The sequence below is a fragment of the Impatiens glandulifera genome, chromosome 4, assembly GCF_907164915.1.
Source record: "Impatiens glandulifera chromosome 4, dImpGla2.1, whole genome shotgun sequence".
Lineage (NCBI taxonomy): Eukaryota > Viridiplantae > Streptophyta > Magnoliopsida > Ericales > Balsaminaceae > Impatiens > Impatiens glandulifera.
In genome coordinates this window covers 59,971,222-59,992,146 of record NC_061865.1, presented here as the reverse complement: position 1 = coordinate 59,992,146, position 20,925 = coordinate 59,971,222, and the positions used below count along the sequence as shown (strand labels likewise).

The 20,925-nt window shown below is 26.3% G+C and overlaps 3 protein-coding genes across 3 annotated transcripts; 1 reads left to right on the top strand and 2 right to left on the bottom strand.

The window, feature by feature from the left end:
- Positions 1–264: 264 nt before the first annotated feature.
- LOC124935895 (truncated transcription factor CAULIFLOWER A-like) lies at positions 265–6,147 on the bottom strand. Its single transcript, XM_047476329.1, has 8 exons — positions 5,853–6,147; positions 2,667–2,745; positions 2,506–2,570; positions 2,205–2,304; positions 1,388–1,429; positions 1,252–1,293; positions 698–816; positions 265–611 (listed from the first exon to the last, which is right to left on the bottom strand). The coding sequence occupies exons 1-8, from the start codon at positions 6,035–6,037 to the stop codon at positions 488–490; spliced, it is 756 nt and encodes a 251-aa protein (XP_047332285.1). The 5' UTR covers positions 6,038–6,147; the 3' UTR covers positions 265–487.
- Positions 6,148–16,161: 10,014 nt separating this feature from the next.
- LOC124936919 (zinc finger CCCH domain-containing protein 29-like) lies at positions 16,162–17,909 on the top strand. Its single transcript, XM_047477450.1, has 2 exons — positions 16,162–16,266; positions 16,349–17,909. Exon 2 carries the CDS (start codon positions 16,364–16,366, stop codon positions 17,819–17,821), a length of 1,458 nt encoding a protein of 485 aa, XP_047333406.1. The 5' UTR covers positions 16,162–16,266; positions 16,349–16,363; the 3' UTR covers positions 17,822–17,909.
- Positions 17,885–20,570, bottom strand: LOC124936920 (sm-like protein LSM8). The gene is made up of 6 exons (XM_047477451.1): positions 20,313–20,570; positions 20,059–20,109; positions 19,924–19,964; positions 19,756–19,830; positions 18,292–18,344; positions 17,885–18,203 (listed from the first exon to the last, which is right to left on the bottom strand). Exons 2-6 carry the CDS (start codon positions 20,093–20,095, stop codon positions 18,113–18,115), a joined length of 297 nt encoding a protein of 98 aa, XP_047333407.1. The 5' UTR covers positions 20,096–20,109; positions 20,313–20,570; the 3' UTR covers positions 17,885–18,112.
- Positions 20,571–20,925: the final 355 nt, after the last annotated feature.

The following is a 20,925-nucleotide window of genomic DNA, read 5'->3' as shown; positions in this document are numbered from 1 at the left end:
AAATCAAACGGACAACTTTCATTAAAATTGTAAAATTTTAAAAATACAACTCAAAATTTTAACTAATTTAGATCATATATTTTCGACCAAATATTGTCATCACACTCACACCACACCTTAAACAAATGATTTATTTTCTCGAACCCATCTAATAACAAGCGAAACAAACTGTCACATTTATAATCATGACTTATAAATGGATACTATATAAAACCAATTAATATATAGAAATTAAAAAAAAAAAAACATATTAACATGCAGTTGTTATTATATAGCAATATTAAAAATATATGAAATATTTGCATGAATGTAATATATATAGTGTTCCATTACATGATCCAGATTAAGTTTAACATAATAAAAATTATAGACATGACCAAATATACATACATACAAGACATATATGCCTGATCTCTCTATATCTATATATGTATAAATATATATGGATTAATAAGAAAGATCTTAATTATTTTATAAATAATTTCAATTAATTAGTGGTATTATAAGCATGATGATCAATATGAGTGATCATCCAAAGTGGAATTCCTGAGTTGTTATTACATTGAGGAGCTTCTGTCTCACTTTCTTTAGTATTATCATTAATAATATTACTGCATTATATTAAAACTCGTTTAATTAGTCAAGTGAAAAATCATAAATTTTAAATTAATTAACAATCTTGTAAAATAATACTAACCTTGTATGATTAATAATAATGTCGTTGTAATTAGGAGGTGGATGCATCATTTGATCATTAAGGCCAATTGGGTGTTGCCATTGAACTACCACTTCCCTCTCCTTTTCCTTTTCTTTTATCTACAAAATAAAATACATTTTATTAAATCATAAAATTAGCAATATAACATGAAAATTCATTAAAAAAACGGTTCAATTCAATAAATTATTCATAATCTATTTAATCTAATATAAAATATCATAAACATTTCTGTCTAAAAAAAACCCACATACATCATTTTTATTACGGAGATTTGATAATAGCTTCCATAGAGAAAAACAAATGCAATATACATAATTTTCAATAAATTAATGGGTTTGTTTTAATGAAAATCTGTAAAAATTACAGACCCTAATTCATTTAAGTCTAGGTTTAGAAAAAAACACTATTTTTAAGTAGACTCAATAACTAAAAATAAATAATGGAGCTAGCAACCTATAAATTAATTATTGTTTTTTATTCACATTCAGCTTTTATTTAATAAATAAGAATTAGGATAAATTAAATTTAATCACCTTCTTGGTAAGTGAGTTGTTGTGCTCCTGCAGTGCCTTATCCTGTTTAATGCCAAGAAAATTAAAACTGAATCTAATTAAACATGCTTATTTTATTAAATCATTAAAAATAATGAATACCTATATTTTTTCTTACCTTCTTTTGGAGCTCTGATATTGACTCAAGCATTAGCTGATTCTGCAATCAAAATAACCGCAAAAGCTATAAAAATTATTAAACCGTTATACCGACTCAATCCTATCCGAAAAAGATTTGAAATATAATGTGGGATATATGATTTTAATATAATAAAAAATGATATATTAGAGTTGCATATAAAATTTACAAATCACTAAACTAATTCAATCCAGATTTAATATTTTCCGTCCTTATTAATAACAAAATTGATTGAAATTGTTAATATTTGTGTTTTTAAGTTAATTTTGTTTAATTAATAAATTGAAATTAGTTTATAAAAATGTCAAATATATGTATGATTAGATGTATATATAGGGTTGTAAATCTAAAAATTATCGAAAACCAACTCCGTTGCATACAACAACCCACTTGATTTTATAGGTCCGTATGTAGAATCTTGGTAAAGTATAAACACAATAATATAACCTAATTTAAAACTATCTAAAAACCAATTCAATTTCATGGCGACCACCCTAATCCTTTGTAATGATAGTGTTTTTTCTAAGATAATGTTATTTGAAAAACAAAAGTTAGAATGAAATTGAGCTTATATGAAAACAAAATGTGAAGTTTTGTTTCACTAAAAAAACAAAAAGAAAACTGTCAATTTTTTTATTATAGAAAATATGTATTTTGTTTTTAAAATCACATGCACCAGTTATTTTGTAGAGTAATAAGTCTGTATATATGACCTTATGTCTACTTTTCCCACACTAGAGTTATTTTAAAAATGGTTTCAATTAATAATAAAAAAAACCTAAATATTATTCATCACCTTTCTGGACCTTATAGTCTTAAGTCCACAGTCCATCTGATTTTCCAAGCTTTGAAGCTCTCTTAAGCTCAATGAATCCAGTTCTTCTCCCATGAAATGCCTAAATGAAGAAATACTCCATTATATGTAAAATAAATCATTTGAAAAACAACTATATACAATTAAGAGAATAAAGTAGAAACAAACTTGCTAACAAATTATTTAAAACCGTTTCGAAAGCTTCAACCCTTGAATAGACAGTTGACATGGTTAATAATTATTCAATTATAATTTTACCTGAAGAAAAGTAAGTTTTTCTTACCTTAGGTTTTTTTGCACAATCTCTAGTCTTGATTTGAGCTTAGAATACTCAAGGTTCCAGCTTCCCTGCAATATTGAAATTGTATTACAAAAAACAATAACCTTATTCATTTGTTTTGTGATAACATTATAAGTTTAAAAGGAAATGTATAACAATAGTACATGAGACTCTCGATCGATTGCATGTAGTTGTCGGTCTGCATAAGAGCACCTCTCGTGCCTTTCAAGGATCTTTTCCATACTGAAACAATTATTTTTCAAAGAACTGTTAAAAAATACATTAAAATGGAGACATAAAATGTAACATAAAATGCACATTGACATTAACATCATATATTAAGTATTAAATATATATATTAAATTTGGATTAATTTTTCAATCTCTATAAAATGACCTTATTTGAAAATTCTTGTGTATCTTTAAAAGAAAAACTATTTTTTTTTAATTCTTATATTGTCTTTAATTATGATTTTAAAACAAATCAAAATCAAAATATATATTAAAAACTACAATGTATTACATTGTTTCTATATATAATATATATTAAAAAAAATTGAATCAATATTATAGACTATATATATAAGGATTTCAAATAAATGTGTATCCTACTTCTAAAAATGAAATGGTTAAGGTAAAACTATAATTCTAACCAATTTAAATGTTGAGATTGGTAAAATTATATCTAAACAATCTAATTAATACAATTTTTATTTAAAATATATAAGAGAGAGAAATAATGTAAATAATAACTATATTAATGCATATAATTTTATTTGTACAAATTTTTGTGAGGCTATTCGTTATCTAAATTTAATATATTTTAAATGAGAATAAAAAACATAGTAAAATCTTTAATCTAAATCTCTTATTATTCTAACTCTCTTATAACTAATTATAAAAATAAAGCATGATTCTATTTATTTCATAAATAATTAGTTGGCAAGACTGTAATTATTAAGTGATCTACAATTTTGTAATAAAAAACTATAATTTTGATATTGAACTAACTAAAAACTTAATATGTGGTTAAAATTTTTAATTTTTAATTTATCACCATAGTTTCTTATTAATGTATTAAATATTGTTTTCATTCAACTTAAAAAGTTTTAAGAATACTGCTAACTTGATAAATCAGAAAAAAAAACCATTATTTTCAGATAACTCAATTTAGTGTATATATATATATATTTGAGTTTAATTAGAAGTTAAACACTAAAAATATATTAAGAGTATATTTGAAATCCACATTTACATTATTGGAGCATGAAATAAGGATTTTAATTTTTTATTGTGCCATTGTGCTGATCATATATGATTTATTAATTTCATTTCTACTTTATAAATGCTTACCTAACTTGTACTTCAGGTAGATGTCATACATGCAAAGTTATAAATTTTTTTTATACAAAATTGCATTATTTTTTTACTATTTTTCTACAATAAAATATTGATAAGAAACATGAGAAAACCTAGTCCAACTACTACTAGGTACTATGATTGAATTTAATGTTAATAAATAGATATTTTGTATAGAACATTACAACAAATATTAAATGCAGGATTTTGACTGACACCTTAAGTGTAAATAAGGCCAATATATATAGTACAATATCACATGAACATGCTTTTTACATCTTAAGGTTTAGTTTGGTTTCAACTTACACATCACACTCTTTTCTTATTATTTGGTCAAACTTCTTTTATGTACTCCGTACTAGTGTTTATATTGTATAGTACTTTTGTGATTCAACTTATAATTTAGACATTCTAATCTTAAATTTCAATCTGAATTATCTAATGAAACTCTCCAATTGCATGATGAGAATTTCAAAACAAACCGTTGATCAAATTTTGAATTTAATACATTTTTTTAAGTAAGAATTCAACTTGAACCTTTAATTTTTTAGACAAGATTATTTTCATTTAATCTCCTTAGATAGAGATAAATGATCATTTCTTGTTTGAAGTATAAGATTGATTCTTCATATATTTCAATATGACCTAGTTTGATCCACAAACACAAAGTTTTAACCTTTGTCACTAGAAAAAACAATAAAAACGACCCTATAGTGAAAACATATTTAGCTCTGAGGATTAAACTAAAGTCTTGTTCGGTATGAGTTTATTGTAATAACCTCAAATTATTGGAATAATGTTGAGTGGTGTTGATTTTGTAGAGAAGAATATATTTTTGGTAAAAATATTTAAAGAGTATTAATATATAATGATAAAATAAAAGATATTTTAGTAGTTTGATTATTAATTTAAGTGATGTGATTGATTAGAAAGGAGATGAAATGATGTTGATTAGGGTTGAATTTTTATAAAAATAACAACGGGACGACAAGATCTAACTAATCAATAATTTAAACCGGAACTAAACTAAAAAGGTTAACCAGATCTAAGTGTAATTCCAATGACATGAATCTAGTTAGGTTAATTAATATCCTTAACATCCCCAAATTAGTGTTTGTAATTTTTTAATGTTCACAAAATATTATGGTCTTATGTAAGAAAACAAAAAAGCTGCTCCACAAGAGAATAATTTTCTATTCCATCCCTTAAAAATTTACTTTTTATAAAAAAACCTAAAGAATTCTTGAAGGGTACGATGATCAAATAGTATGTCCGTATTTTCAACCTGAGATTGAGCCAGCCTTTCTCTTGGTCGGTTCTTTGTTGAGATTTTTGGCTTACTTTCTCATTTATTATTATTTTTATAAAAACAAAACCCACCTCAATTCTAAGTTTATTACATAGATTTAAGTTAAGAAAGAGTAAAAATTAATTAATAATTTAAATCTTTCAATATATATAATTCTAGAGATTAAGAAGTAACTCACTTTCTATATTAACTTAAGGTTGATTATATGAAATGAGACAGCTTGTTTTGAAGAGTTAAATATATTAGATTTACAGTTTGTTTTACTTATTACCTGTAAAAATGTACTTTTTTTTAGTAAAATGGATCTTATTATATTTCACAAAATAAAATTAAGAGCTCAAGAACTATATATACATAGACTAAAACATAATTAATCTATTTTAATTAAGGGATTATGAATTAGATCAATGAGTGACTCAAGATTGAAGCTAAGTCTCATAATTAAAACTTCTGAAATGAATTGAACCAAGAATATATATACAGTTAGCTAACAACTGTTTATTTGGAAACCTAATTCTTGATTAGCAATAAGACAGAGAGAAGCTAAAGCTACTATATATGGTAGTATCTAAATTAGTCATGTTTTTCGATGATCTTAGGTTTTAATATATACTATGTTTTCATTCAATATATATATATATAGAGAGAGAGAGAGGAGAGAGAATAATTTTAGAAAGGAATACCAGGAATCAGTGGAGTACTGAAAGAGTTTGCCTTTGGGAGAGAAGATGATCAAGGCAACCTCAGCTTCACAAAGAACAGAGATTTCATGGGCTTTCTTCAAAAGACCAGATCTCCTCTTTGAGAAAGTAACTTGTCTGTTAATCTTGTTTTCAATCCTCTTCAACTGAACCCTTCCTCTTCCCATCTTTATCTTATCACTTTCTTTCTTTCTTTCTTTCTTTCTTTATTAGATCAAAACAACAATCTCATCTGCAAATTAATCATATATAATCATCATCATAAACTATATATATATAGAGAGAGTAGAGAGATGAGAGAGATGAGAGAGAGAAGAGAGAGAAGAGAGAGAAGAGAGAGAAGAGAGAGACCCTTTATGTTGTGTGGGGAAGATGGGGGTATCTTGTTCATCTCTGTGTTGTGGGGGTGGCAAACGAAAGATAGATATACGGCGGAGAATTGGGAAGGGCTTATAATTTTTTTTTTTTTTTGATGAGGGGATGTAGTGGTATTGAAAAACCAGGGTGGTTTTAGTAAAAGCCGTTGTCGAGTTCTTATTGGTTGGTTTCTGTTTCCTTAGTTACTGTCTACTTCTGTTCACCTTAAACTCACCACGTACGCGCGTGTCTGTTTTTATTATTATTCAACTAGTAGAAAAGTAGAAAGTTCCCATTTTTATCTTTCAAGTCTTGTTTGGTTTGCTTGCCAAAAAACAAACTCAAGCAACCAATGACCATCAACAAAATTAAAATAAAAAGGAAATACAAATCAAGTCAAGAAAAGAAAAAAACTATCTAGTTCTATGTTTTCAAGAATATTAATAATGGATTATCTTATATTAAAAATTTAGATAGATAAAATTTTAATAAATAATAATAATAATAAATTTGAAATATGAAATGGGATATCGTAATAAGAAACTCGCAATATGTCTTGAATCAATTAACTAAATATGAACTACCCCAAAATTGTGTTAATACCCTTAGTGAAAATGAATTGAGAGTTAAAATGAACGTAATTTAAAAAAGAAGCGAATATATTAGTCGAAATAAGCCCTAACCCAAATATGAGAAACACAACAATTGAAACCTTAAAAGATAGATGATTTTAAATTGTTTACTAGGAGAGTTCAAATTTCGATCCTATAATAAGAGTTGTTACTTGAACTTATGTTTCATTTTACACCATTTGAAGGAGCCTAATTATTTCTCGAAGCTTGGGGGAGTTCCATTGATTGATTGATTGAGGAGAGTAGACAAAGGAGAAGAAGACACTGATTAATAGATATGAGAAAAAAAAGTTAAAAATTAAAATAATGTTAGTGAGAGAATTGAGAATTTACGATAAAATATAGATCAAAGAACAAAATCGTATTAAAAGATTGAGTAGACAAAATGTAGTAGGAGTCTACTTTCCTTCGACCTCAATAAAAAAAATCACGAGAATAACTTGAGAGTCGTCATCTGAAGATAGATATAAGAGCTTTGTAAAAAAACAAAATTAATATATTTAACACGTATAAGAAGAATTTGTATCTATTTTCAATACTAATTAACAATGTTATAATATTTTAAATGATTTTACATGTTGATAGTAAATTCAAATTAAAACAAATATATAATGAAAAATTTCAAAAAAAAATATATATATATATATAAAGAAATATTTCAAACTTAATTAGATTTATAGGAAATGTAATACATACTAACCATATATCAATAATATATTGACAATTAGTTATTTACAAGGAATAATACACTTAAAACCACTAATTAAAGTATCTCTAAGTGAGAAAGATACTTTGTAAAAGACTAAATTTCACATGTTTAATTTTTAATTACTATCACAGATATTCCTTGAAGTAGAAGTGAAATGTGGGGTTAACATTACAAAAAAAATTTAATATACTTATAATTTAAATATTTGAATGCACTCAAGTAGGAGCTAAATTTATTATTAATAGTTTTCAATCTCCTGAGTAAAATAAAATTGTCAATTCACACCTCTTATAGAACTCAAACTGGGCCTCTGAAATGGGTAAGCAATAATAACTTAATTCCAAAATCAGGGTGCTCCATATCCATACAAGATCCAATATCTGAAAAGTTATAAACATACAATCTTATATAAATTTATGTTTTCTGAAAAAAACAATTAAAATGATTCCAAATAGATCCACTTGATTATAGAAATCTAAGGCTTACCTTCTTTTTATATATCAATTTGACACCACAAACACCTTATCTATTAGATTAAGATATTTCATTAAATTGAATTTGTACTAATGTCATGTTATAATTAAACAAAATGTCTTTAAAAGAAATTAATTAAATTATTAATCAAAATTTTCTCACAAGAAAAATAACTAATAACAAGCCATTACACGTACACTTACGGACATAACCTATTTTAAATTAGTTTTGTTTTAAGTAAAAATCAAATTTAAATTATTAATTTTTTTTAAGTAGTTTAGTGTCACTTGAACTTACATAGTTATTTTTTAGCTAACTATTTAATCGAAGTTTAATTATTTAATTAGTTAATTTCATTAAAATACAATGTTAGTGTGGACCACATCAAATATTATAAAACCACAAACTTACAAAATTAATAAATTGTCCATGGACACAAATTTACTTAGATAATCATTTTATTAAATAATAAAATTAAATATTTTATTTTTTCCATTGGTGAAGATGTGTCTCCATTGGTGACAACGGTAATACGTTTTTTTGTTTGGTTTTCTTCAGCTTATTTTTCATTATATTTGTACTTAATTGTCGTTTTCTCAGCTTAATACAATGACGTTTAAAAAAAGAATAATTTATAATAAGTATTAAATGTCTTGTAAAAAAATAATTTAAACATAAATGCAAAGACAAAAAAAAAAACTATCAAATCAAGAAAGGTTGATTATCAAGACATAAAACCTTGTCATGCCAATTGCATAATAAAAACAATTAATAGAGTAATTGGTTTTTGATGGTTATGCTTTTGATAATAACACAATAAAATGGATTAATTAGTATTAAGTAGTTTATCTACAATGACCTTTTTCTATAATCTTTTTATTTTAGTTAGTAAATATATAGTTTATTGTTATTTATAAATAAGTTCAATTGACACAAGAAGCTTTGTGATTTAATGTTAAATTATTTTTATCTTCTTTTAAATAGATATTCGCAATTCTTATGGCTTTTTAAGCATTGGAGAGAGTCTGGTTTATCTTTCCATCACTCAAATTTGAGTTGATGTTGCATTTTGTTTGGTCTGACATCCTGTTTAGTTGAATTGATTTTTTCGTCTTGGATTTTTATAGTCCAGATAATACTCTCAATTGTCGGTGGGTCGTTTGCTGCTCATACCTCCGATTGTGTTGGTGATCATTTATCGAGTATGTGTCTCTCTCCTACTTAGCAACAATGAAGACGAAATAATCGGATTTTGAAGTTATTTTTTATTTTTTCAATAAAAAAATATTTGATTTGATCTTTCATATGGAGGACCTCTTTTACATATATCTTTCCATGATTTGTATAGATTTCTCAATATTTCGGCCATATGTGTAGATGGTTCATTTTCATTTGACAAGACCTTTTTCGGCATCGCTTATCAACCCTCGACTAATGATAAGCTCAGAATCTTTAATAAAGATTATTTCGACACCGTTTTATTGGTTTGTTCAACTTGCTTTACTACAATTTTTATCGTTCAAAAACTTAAATGAGTTCGTCTTTAGAGAATCCTCGACAAATTACATCATCGTTGAATCATTTCTAATAAAAGTTTTATTTTCGTAAATTATTTATTCAATTTAATATCTAGATTATTAATTATTAATTTTATTTTTTTAAAAACATTATTAAGTATTATTTACTCATTAATATGTAACTCCTATTTAAATTTAATAAGAATTAATGCTTTATCAAGTTATTATATATAAATAAATTCTTATGATTGATTGATTTTTTTTTAATGTATAATAGAATTCAAAGGTTCTTCTTACACGTTTTCTTTTCATCACATTCATTTTTCATTTTTCACTTTTTAAAATTATAATTAATTAATTTATTAGAATAATTCAACTGATAAAGTGCTTATCTTTCAACTTAGATTACAACTAATTAAAAACGGTCTAAACTAAAAAAAAATTATAAAACAAAAAATGCAATTTAGTTATATTTTAAAACTTTTAAATATATTAAAAAAAATATTAAAATTTCCATTTTCAATTCAATTATAATTTGGAGAACCAATGCCTTATTTGATTTTAATTATTTAAGTAATCTCTAATAAATTCATAATCAGGGGCAAATATTTGTCATCCCACCCCGAAAAATGTTTTCTTTTAAGGTGAATATGCGACTTGAAATCTTAATTTCTTATTTTGTTTTCAATTTAATTAATTAATTAATTTTTTAATTCATAAAGAATTGAGCAAAACTTAAGATTATTCATACTTTTTTTGTTTTTTTTACGTCATCCCAAATTTATTTCAAAAACATCTCAACTAGAAATCCTAAATTCCTGGTCATTCAAAACACCCTCAAAGGTAAAAAAAAATCTTCGACAAAAACACAACCATTAAATATAATTTTGCTTTTATTTGGGTTGAAAGAAATTTAATTTTAATAAAGTATTAGATTTGAAACTTTTGACCTCTATAAATTTTGTTATAAATTAAATCATAATCAAATATCATTCCGTTAAAGTTTTTAATCATTAAATCATTCAATTTATTGATAAAAATAGTAAAATAATTTATATTTCTTTTTATAAAAAAATAATTTATCATTATCTTTTATAAAAAAAAAACTCACCTACTCACAATCACCCTAATAAACTTTTTTTTTAAATTAATCAAAGATTTATTTTAAAACTCTATTATCCAAGAAGAAGCACTAATATTTGATACTTTGTTTTATATATTGACATAATATCCTCTCTATCTATAGGTATAGCTATAGCTAGGAATATTGAAAACTAGAGAAGTGGGATACAAAATTAGGCAAGCTTGTTTGGGATATGATTTAATTAAATTAAATTATTAACCTAATCTAAAATCTCGTTAACAAAATTATAATTTTGGGGTTGAAATACCACAACATATCCTTCTCCTCTTAAAAAAAATAGAATAACCTAAAATAATCTAAACAAAATTAACCCCAAACCAAACAAGTTAAATTTCTTAGTCAATAATTGTATGTTTCAGGATTGATATTTTAACCCAATGTTTGTGGTTAATTACAGAATTCGACAGTTTTATATGCTGTCTCGTTATCCTTTAAGATGCTCTTTGGCCAAGTTGACTCACCCTAGCCAAAAAAGAAAAGAAAAACAAAATTAATTTGAACAACTTGCAATTGAAAAGAAAAGAACCTCTATGTGCCATCAATTCTAATCATGCATATTTGATAAAGTAAAGAAAAAGGATTGGATTGGGTTGTTGATATATAAAACAAACGAGTGTTTGGATGTTTGGGGTAGGGTTTCCTAATTTCGGGAATGTTTCTCTGTGCATTTCGAGGATATGAGTTGTGACGAGGTCGGGTGTAGGATGATTGTTTAATCTCGAGATGAGAAAATTTTAATTAATTGTTTGTTTCAAGAATATACATAATCTTGTTGAGATCGATCGAATATATAGTTATTTTCGATATTGATAAAGTAGAGCTATTCTAAAAATAAGATCTCATTGAGTGGAATAATAATATTATTTGGAGGACTAATTGATTCATTGTCTATTGTCTGAAAGGTTGAGAAGTTTGTGGATGTGATTTGTGTTTGTTAAGTAACATTCATTAAATGATTTTTTAGGGTAAATAACAATCTATAAATTCTTTAAAACTTAATTCTCACAAATCTTGCTAAGGTATTTTTTGATTCATCATGTTTGCTTCGAGCTATTATTGACCTCTTCGAGACATTATGGATAAATTAGTTTTTCAGCCTTTCATGATTGTTTCTTCTTTGTAAAATGTTTTATTCTATATATAACCAATTATTTTATAAAATGATAATTGTTTATTTTTTTTATATATTTATCTTAAATAACTAGTCACATTTAAACCAGATTTGAATTTTGAATTAGTTAAATACAAATGTTTCACTAAAACCTTGTTTATAAATATGATTGTGATGGATCTATGTTAAGATTTTATACTTCAATACACCTTAAAAATAAAATAAAATAAAAAATGAGGTAGTATAATATTATTTATCTCTTCCTCTTCCTCTTCCTCTTCCTCTTCCTCTTCCTCTTCCTCTTCCTCTTCCTCTTCCTCTTCCTCTTCCTCTTCCTCTTCCTCTTCCTCTTCCTCTTCCTCTTCCTCTTCCTCTTCCTCTTCCTCTTCCTCTTCATAATTTTTTAACATTTATCCTATATAATTTATTATTCAATTCTAATAATACCAATGTTATTTTTTAATTACTATAATATAAATATGGAGTAAATAATATTTGTACGTATTATTATTTCTTCGACAACTATAATATAAATATGGAGTAAACAAATTTGTATTATTATTATTATTATTATTATTTAATAAAGAAGAACTAACATGATATTTTACCGCCATTACCTTGTTTAAACTCAAAATGACATTTTTTAGTGAGATTTTTACAAATTCTTTTATTAGTTTTAAAATTATTTATGATTTAATAAACTTATATTTTTTTCCATATTTAAAATCATATACATATTTATTAGGATAATGTGATATCGAAATAAGATAAACAATTAATTGAGAATGATGATACAAATAAAGATACTCATCGAGTTCGGGGACATGGTCGGATAGTAAAATAGACATGCATCTATTGTTTGGCTTTTCTATTTGTATATGCCAAAAGTTTTAGATGGAAATCTATATAGAAAATTATGTACAAGCAATTCCTCACAATCTATCTTTTCTCTTCTCTTTTAAATTTTAAGGTTGTAATAGATTAGCCTAATTAATATACAATATATATTTGGTTTAAGTTATTTTATCCCGTTGAATAATATTTTGGATGATATGAATTGAATTCTTTGTTTCATATAAAGATATAATGTGTTTGATAAAACAAAAAATCAGTTATTAAATTGTTTTGTTAAAACTGAATTTTAAGTGAAAAAAAATTACTCATTAAATATGAAAAATGTAAAGATCCCAAATAATAATGAATGAGATTATTTCATATCTTTTAATATAAAAAATAAAAATAATATGAAAAATAAATTTAATTTAATATATTAAATTTTAAAAAAATAATATTTATATCTAATAAATTAGCTTATTAAAAATGTTTATATAAGAAAAATAATAATAAAAAAATAAAAAATTATAAAAAATTAAAATTTATTTTATTTATTTATTATTAGATATATATATATAATATAATAAATATATTTTTAATAAATTTTAAAATTATTTAAAATATTTTTTTTCTTAAATAATATGCATATTAAAATATATTATTTTTTAAATAATTTTTATGTTCTTAAGAAAAAAAATAATATTAATTAAATATATTATAATAAATTAGAGAAAATAATTTTAATCTTGATTTATTGATTCATAATTTTAAAAAAATAATAAAAAAATTTGTAAAAATATATATATTATTGAAATTCAAGAAATTAAAAAAATAAAATAAAAATTAATAATATAAGTAAATTAATATTTAAAAAAATCCAATATATTTTATTTTTAGTTAGAATTATTATGAAGGACATAACTTTTTAATCTTTGAAAATATCCATTCTCGTTAATATAACAAATTTAACTAAATTAATAATAGTTAATGATAAAAAAATTTATTATGAAATTGTTATAAAAACTAAAATAAAATATTATCATAATTATTTATAAAATTTTGATTTTTTTTTTAATAATTTTTTTTCTAATATTATAAAACCTATTCTAGATTATTTTAATCTAATAATAAAAAAAAGCAAAATAATAACTAATATTTTCATAAAAGTTTTATAATATGTATTGAATTATTATAAAAATTATAACTATTTATTAATTTCAAAATAAAAATATATATTATTTTTTTTAATATATATTGTTTTACTATTAATATACAAACTTCAAATTTATTTAAAATAATATAATTATATTTTAATATATAACATAACCTACATATTTAAATATTAAAAATATATATTAACTATAAAATAATGTTTCTAATATTTAAATAAAACTAATTACAAACTTATTAAATAATATTTTTTTAAATTTAAATAATTATATATATAATTATATTTTAATATTAAAAATAAATTTAATTTTTAAAAAATAATAATATTTTATATTATTAATAATAAAAATTATAGTTAAATAAAATAAATAATAATATAAAACGGTTAAAATTAATAAGTAAATAAAAATAATTTAAAAATAAATAATAATAATAATGTAAAATTTAAATATTTTAAATTTATTAAAAACTAAAAATATTATTTATAAAATTTTAAATTTTTATTTAAATATTTTTATTTTTAATATATATTCTTTTTACCAATATTATAAAAAAATATAAATTTTAATTTATATATATATTTTAATATTATATAAAATTAATAAATTATCATTTTATTAATATTAATATTTATATATTTATTTTAATATAATATAAAATTAATAAATTAACATATTTTTAATATTAATATTTATATAATAAAAATTTAGTTAAATAATATATTTAATAAAAAAATTATTTATAAAATTATAACATTTAATATTATACATAATAAAATTATATATTTAAACTTGCAATAAGTAATTATTTTCAATTTCAAATATTTAAAAAGAAAATTAAATTATTTTAATCTAATAATAAAAGCAAAATAATAATTGAGTTTTTCAAGAAAAAAATAATTTTATAATTTTTTCTAATTTTTTCATTCTAAATATTTTTTCGTGTAAAATTTTGAAAATAAAAATTCAATCATACGAGACATGAATTATTTTATTATTATTTAAATTAATTTCACCTAATTTAATTTAGAATGCGGGTTAAAATTGGAAAATGTTGCCCCAATTAATCAATTAATGAAGAAACGAAGAAACAACCATTTTCTTTATTTATTAAAGTATATTAATATGGAATTTTATTTGGGATGATGATTATAATGAATCACTCGTGAAACACAAAACTTAATAATATATTATTATATCATTTATTATTTTATTTACAGATATTGATAAATCTCTAAATATTAAAAATAAAATAATTTGGTGATAATTGAATCGGAGAGTATATATTCAAAATTTATTGGTGTGTATATATTCAACTCGTGCAATTATCAAAATTTATACTTAAAGTCAGTTAATTGACAATTCTAGACACTCGCTCAAATTCTCTCCCAAACTTCCTCCGAATCATTTCTCCTAGTAATATTATAAACACTTTATTTTATTTTATTTTATTTTATTTTAGTTGAATAATCATAATGGAATATAATATTTAATTTTGTTTTTTTCTTCTGCTTTTGTAGCAGAGAGATAAGAAGAGTGTAGAATGGCCACTTGGGTGGAAGGATGACACTACTACTATTTACCATTTGTTGTTTGTTAGTGTCTGATGACATATTTGACAAGAAAACTCAAATGAAATTTATATATTTTTTATTTAAAATTTTAGTAGACACATAATTATTGATAAATTAATCTGTAAACCTTATTCTTACGATTTGAATTATCATAATGAGTTGAAATTGACGTTATTAATATTAAAAATCCATAAATTAATAACAAGTCAAAATAAAACAAAATCAATATATCCCATTTTATAACCTACAAAAAAAGTTGAAAGTACTTGGATTTCGTTCATTTAGTTAAATTATTTGAGTATATTTGCGGGCTATGTACTTAATCCTGCAGGAATTAGTCGCACTCCGATTCGATATATATATATATATATATATTAGTTGTCTAAAAATATAAAATTCTCCAATAAAATTCTCTCTAAAAATGTCTTATTTATTAAAAAAAGACTTTAAAAACAAAATCATTCTCAAGATTCAAAACATATTTTCAACTGCTTGGTACTAAATTTTCATTATAAAGTTATAACATTTATGAACCTTATTTATGAACACTCCCAAATAAATTTTAGAAATTCTTTATAAGGTATATAGATGATAACTATTTCATTTCATTTCTATTTGAGTTTGGGTTTCATTTAGGAAAGCAGACCAGTAGGGCATCAAGTAAGTGTGTAACAAGGTGACCCACCAATATCAAAGGTTTGAACTTTGACTTTGACTTAATAATAGAAAGACAAGTCACACTTTCCTCCTTCCTTCATTCATGCTAATCGCCCGCCCACCCTTACTACAAATACTCAACCATCTTTCCTTACATTCTTCTAATCATTCTTCAATTTTTATCAAGACTTGGGAACTCAAAGCACTTACTAACTAAGGTATGTATCTATAAACTATCTATAATGGATTGAATCGAAGATCGTAGATTGATCTTTGTCCTCCTTTCTTGTTTTGATATAGGGGTTTGTAGACGACATGGGGGTTGAATTGCTTGAACTTTGTTCTATGGACAATCTTTTCGAATTCAAATCGGCAATTGAAGAAAAGGGTTTTGATATTGATGGCTCAAGTCTTTGGTATGGAAGGCGAATTATTAGGTCAAGAACAACTAGCATGGCTTTTGAGGAAAGGACCCCTCTCATGATCGCTTCCTTATACGGGAGCCTCTCCGTATTGAACTACATAATCTCAACTCGAAAAGTTGACGTATCTCGCCCTCACGGTTCTGACAGAGCCACCCCGTTGCATTGCGCAGCCGTTAGCGGATTGGATTCGTCTCTCAATGTTGTTGAGCTCTTACTCGCTTCTTCAGCCGACGTCAACGCGACCAATGCGAATGGTGACACTCCTGGAGACTTGATTGCTCCCAAATTGAAATCCACGGATCATTCCAAACGGAAGAAGCTAGAGTCGATGTTAATTACAAGAGGCTCGATACCAGAGAAGAAAGAGTACGCCTTGTTGCCAGATATAAACGTGGGTTTGTATGGGACCGATGAATTTAGGATGTACTCTTTCAAGGTGAAGCCTTGCTCAAGGGCATACTCTCACGATTGGACCGAGTGTCCATTCGTACATCCTGGCGAGAATGCCAGGAGGCGAGACCCGAGGAAACACCAATATAGTTGTGTCCCTTGCCCTGAATTCCGTAAGGGGAGTTGTTGTAAAGCTGACAATTGTGAGTACGCACACGGGGTTTTTGAGTCTTGGCTACACCCGGCTCAGTATAGAACCAGGCTTTGTAAGGACGAGGTTGGTTGCTCCCGGAAGGTATGTTTCTTCGCACACAAGGTCGATGAGTTGCGCCCGGTTTATGCTTCCACGGGCTCTGGAATACCGTCTCCAACGAGTTCGATCGACGTGACGATATCGAGTTCTCCGCCCATGGTTGGAACAGGAAGCATGTGGCCGAGACCAAATAGCCATCAGCTCAAGACTTCTATGAGTGGTCGAGACCTAGAATTGGAGATGGAATTACTCAGTTTCGAGACCTTACGCAACCAACAACAAAGACGACAATTGATGAACGAGTACAACAGGATAAACGGATCCATCGGATTCAACCAACTGCAATCTCCATACGCATTGAGTTTAAAATCGGCTTCTTTTGCAAACCGTAGTCAAAGTTTCATCGACAGAGCCGGATCTGGAGCCATGGCCAACCCGAATTGGAGCTCGCCAGATGGGAAATTAGATTGGGGATATAAGGGTGAAGATTTGAATAAGCTAAAGAAATCTGCATCTTTCAGTTACAGAAATGGAAACAACACAGCAAAAGTGGCGATGATGGGGCCACCTCCGGGCATTAACGAACAGATCATGTCTAGGGTTCGTTCTTCATATAATCCGAAACTGGATGATGGAGGTGTTCATGATGAGCTTCCTCCATGGTTTGAGCAGTTTTACATAGAGCAAGAGCAAGTGGTCGCATAATCCGAAGATCTGCAACTCTTTCTCAAGATTATCTACAAATTCTCAATGTGACATAAATAATAATAATAAAATAAAGAGGTTTTTCATTCAACAACAAAAAATGAAGAGCAATCCTGCGATCTTAGAATAAGAGATACCTGAGTTCATGTTGTAACCAAACCAACCGAATTTGCAACAATGGCTAGAAACAGTAACATTTGAGATCATCATTATCATATTACAAATTGGCAAAAGTTTAAACTCGTTTAATTACTTACTTACTAAATCCGGTATAGTATAGAAACTACCCGATCAATGAATAACAGGTTTTAGAGGATGAGCTCTGAGATTTGAGAAGTCGAGCTGTGAATCTAGTTCTTCATCTAACTCGCCAATAATGCTTCTGCAGAACATATATAATGATAACAAGATAAATCACATAAGGAAAGGAGTTGTTAATTAGAGAGCATCATATAAAAAACACTCCATACATATTGTCTCCCCTAATGATGTAAAGACCTAGAACAATTTGCTGTACTCCTTCCTGCAAGTAAGAGCAAAGTTCATCATGTCAGTCTAAATTCTCTTTGGATTGAAAAGAGAATTACAAATTTCATGGGTTTCAATACAATTTTTTTATCAGTAATTACATATAAGAAGGAAACAATTAACTTCTCTGGCCATTAAACAGTCCTGAATAGCAAGTTGGATTATGTGAATTTTGTTCAATTGTTAGTATGTGCCCTAGGCAGTTTGTCGAAAACAAGGAAAAATTTAATGGAACAAATTCAATTGATCCAATTGAACAAACTCGAGGGACAGCTTGAGAGGATAAGATTGGTTATTAATTTTTTCTTTTTCCATTTAAGAAAATGGAAGTTGAGTATTAGTTACTTGTGCTTAACTTCAACACTATCCTCATCCATATTACTTTATCTTGAGAATAGAACAATTAGTTAGTGATGGAAAGGATATTCCAACACTCAATTTAAAATTTCCAAAGCACTAAATATATAGTTTCTTTCATGAGATAATGGTCCACTTTAGAAACACTTTATCATTGTCTCTAACTAAGTTTAGTTTACAAACATTTTTGCATCTGAATCCAAATCTAGTGTTTCCAAATGGTGTCCTATTGTAGTTGGATGTACAATGACACCCCTTAATCTATCATATTGTTCCATTGGTATAGAATAAGATTTGATAGCAACAAGTGAAATGGACATTTGTTGGGGCCAAATATACCTCAAAATTGTGTACGGATATTTCTTTACCTAATTGTTCTACCATCTTCTTCTTCATACAACTATGCATGTCCAGGCTTTACAAATACATGTCCTCTTGAAACGTTGGATACAACTCAACTCGAGGATTCTTAGATTTAAATTCACATTAGAACCATAGAAAAGATTTCAAGCTGATGAGAATATGGAAGAATTAAGAAAATATTTCAAGCTCATGAAATGATGGTATAGAATAAGGTTTGATAGCAACAAGTGAAATGGACATTTTTTGGGGCCAAATATACCTCAAAATTGTGTACGAATATTTCTTTACCTAATTGTTCTAACATCGTGTCCATGTTTTACAAATACATCTCCTCTTGAAACGTTGGATACAACTCAACTCGAGGATGCTTAGTTTTAAATTCACATTAGAACCGTAGAAAAGATTTCAAGCTCATGAGAATATGGAAAATTTAAGAACATATGAAGAAATGATGGAGTAGACAAGAGCATAAACAACTATCAATAAAAAAGAAAGATAATAGGCTTATATAATGAATCTATTTTTTCTCTTCTCCGGCTTTGGACCATTCCTGTCTCATTTGTATTTATTCACGAATCATACTAAGTCTGTTAGAAGATGTAGCATTATACCTAACCTAACTATAAGAGCTTAGAACACATGAAAAGCATGAAATAGGAAACATATGAATGATTAAAACACCTAACCTTGGTGGAATAAACGCGCTCATGGGATTCATCGAGAATTAAGTTTGTAGCTTGATCAAAACCTTTCAGAACTCCCTAGTAAAAAAAGTAACAAACATATAGTTAATATCCATTGTACAAGACAAGACTAATACATTGCAATGTTAATGTGCTAACTGAATATCTTACCACAATGTTCCTTCCATCATTTGTGATTACTGAAATTTGTTCTACATGGAAAGCAAAGGAAATTTCAGTAACCAAGTCAAAACATCAATATCTAATGGAGAAGATATCCATGGGATGGGAGGAAAATTTGCATACGATCAACAAGAGACTCAAGCCCTGTTTCAGTTGCCATTATGTGAATTCTCACTGAAAAACAAAGAAAATTGAAATAAGACTACACGTAACACTCAAATATCACAATCTGTAATCAAATTAACGAAACAGTCATGTATTCCTGTTACGAAAGAATGATGCTGACGCCGACGCCGTCTGCTGTTAGTAACTAAAACATAGTAGAGAAGATGAACTTGTTTATAGCAAGAAATTAGTGAATATAGCATAATATTAACCTGTTAGAAGCTCGGCGGTTGTAAGCGAAAGAAACACGAGGTGGCTGTGATTCTGCTGAGATGCAGCGGCGCGATTAGGAATTCAACGATCGGAGAAATCAGTATGCCGTCTATTGCCGGCGCCTTACCTTTTTCCGACGAGAGATTGCAGATTTCTGAAGCTTTTTCCGGCGATTCTGAGATCGGGATTCTCAGTTTCTCAACCGCGAGCGAGAAGGAGAGAAACTGATAACAAGATACGGGTCAAATGCTTACTTGCTCCACCCAAATTGTGCCAGAACCCGGAAACCAAAATATTCGAACCAATAATAACAATTGAAAATAGATCTAGCCCAAAAGAAGTAGATAATCCGGTCCAGCCTATTTGAGGTATTGGGTTCGAGTATGTGAAACGACAAATTTTGCGTCTTATTAAATTAGTTGAATGAATTTACGAGTTATCTGCTTAATCCACGAGAATTAACCGTATTCCGAAGGAGTTACGGAACCAATATTAAAAATAAAATAAAAAATAAAGGGTATTTTGATTTTACACAGACCTAATTGTTTTATTTCACAACCCATAGATAGAGGCCCATAAAGAAATTGAATTTTTTTAACAAGTCTATAAAAT

Excerpts from the sequence above, each read along its gene's own strand:
- LOC124935895 (XM_047476329.1), bottom strand. The coding sequence starts at position 6,037 with ATGGGAAGAGGAAGGGTTCAGTTGAAGAGGATTGAAAACAAGATTAAC. Across the intron at positions 2,305-2,505 it reads ATTGTGCAAAAAAACCTAAG|GCATTTCATGGGAGAAGAAC; the intron begins GTAAGAAAAACT and ends TTCTTCATTTAG. Across the intron at positions 612-697 it reads ATTATTATTAATCATACAAG|TAATATTATTAATGATAATA; the intron begins GTTAGTATTATT and ends AATATAATGCAG.
- LOC124936919 (XM_047477450.1), top strand. The coding sequence starts at position 16,364 with ATGGGGGTTGAATTGCTTGAACTTTGTTCTATGGACAATCTTTTCGAA.
- LOC124936920 (XM_047477451.1), bottom strand. The coding sequence starts at position 20,095 with ATGGCAACTGAAACAGGGCTTGAGTCTCTTGTTGATC. Across the intron at positions 19,965-20,058 it reads GCTTGAGTCTCTTGTTGATC|AACAAATTTCAGTAATCACA; the intron begins GTATGCAAATTT and ends CTTTCCATGTAG. Across the intron at positions 18,345-19,755 it reads AGCGCGTTTATTCCACCAAG|GAAGGAGTACAGCAAATTGT; the intron begins GTTAGGTGTTTT and ends TCTTACTTGCAG.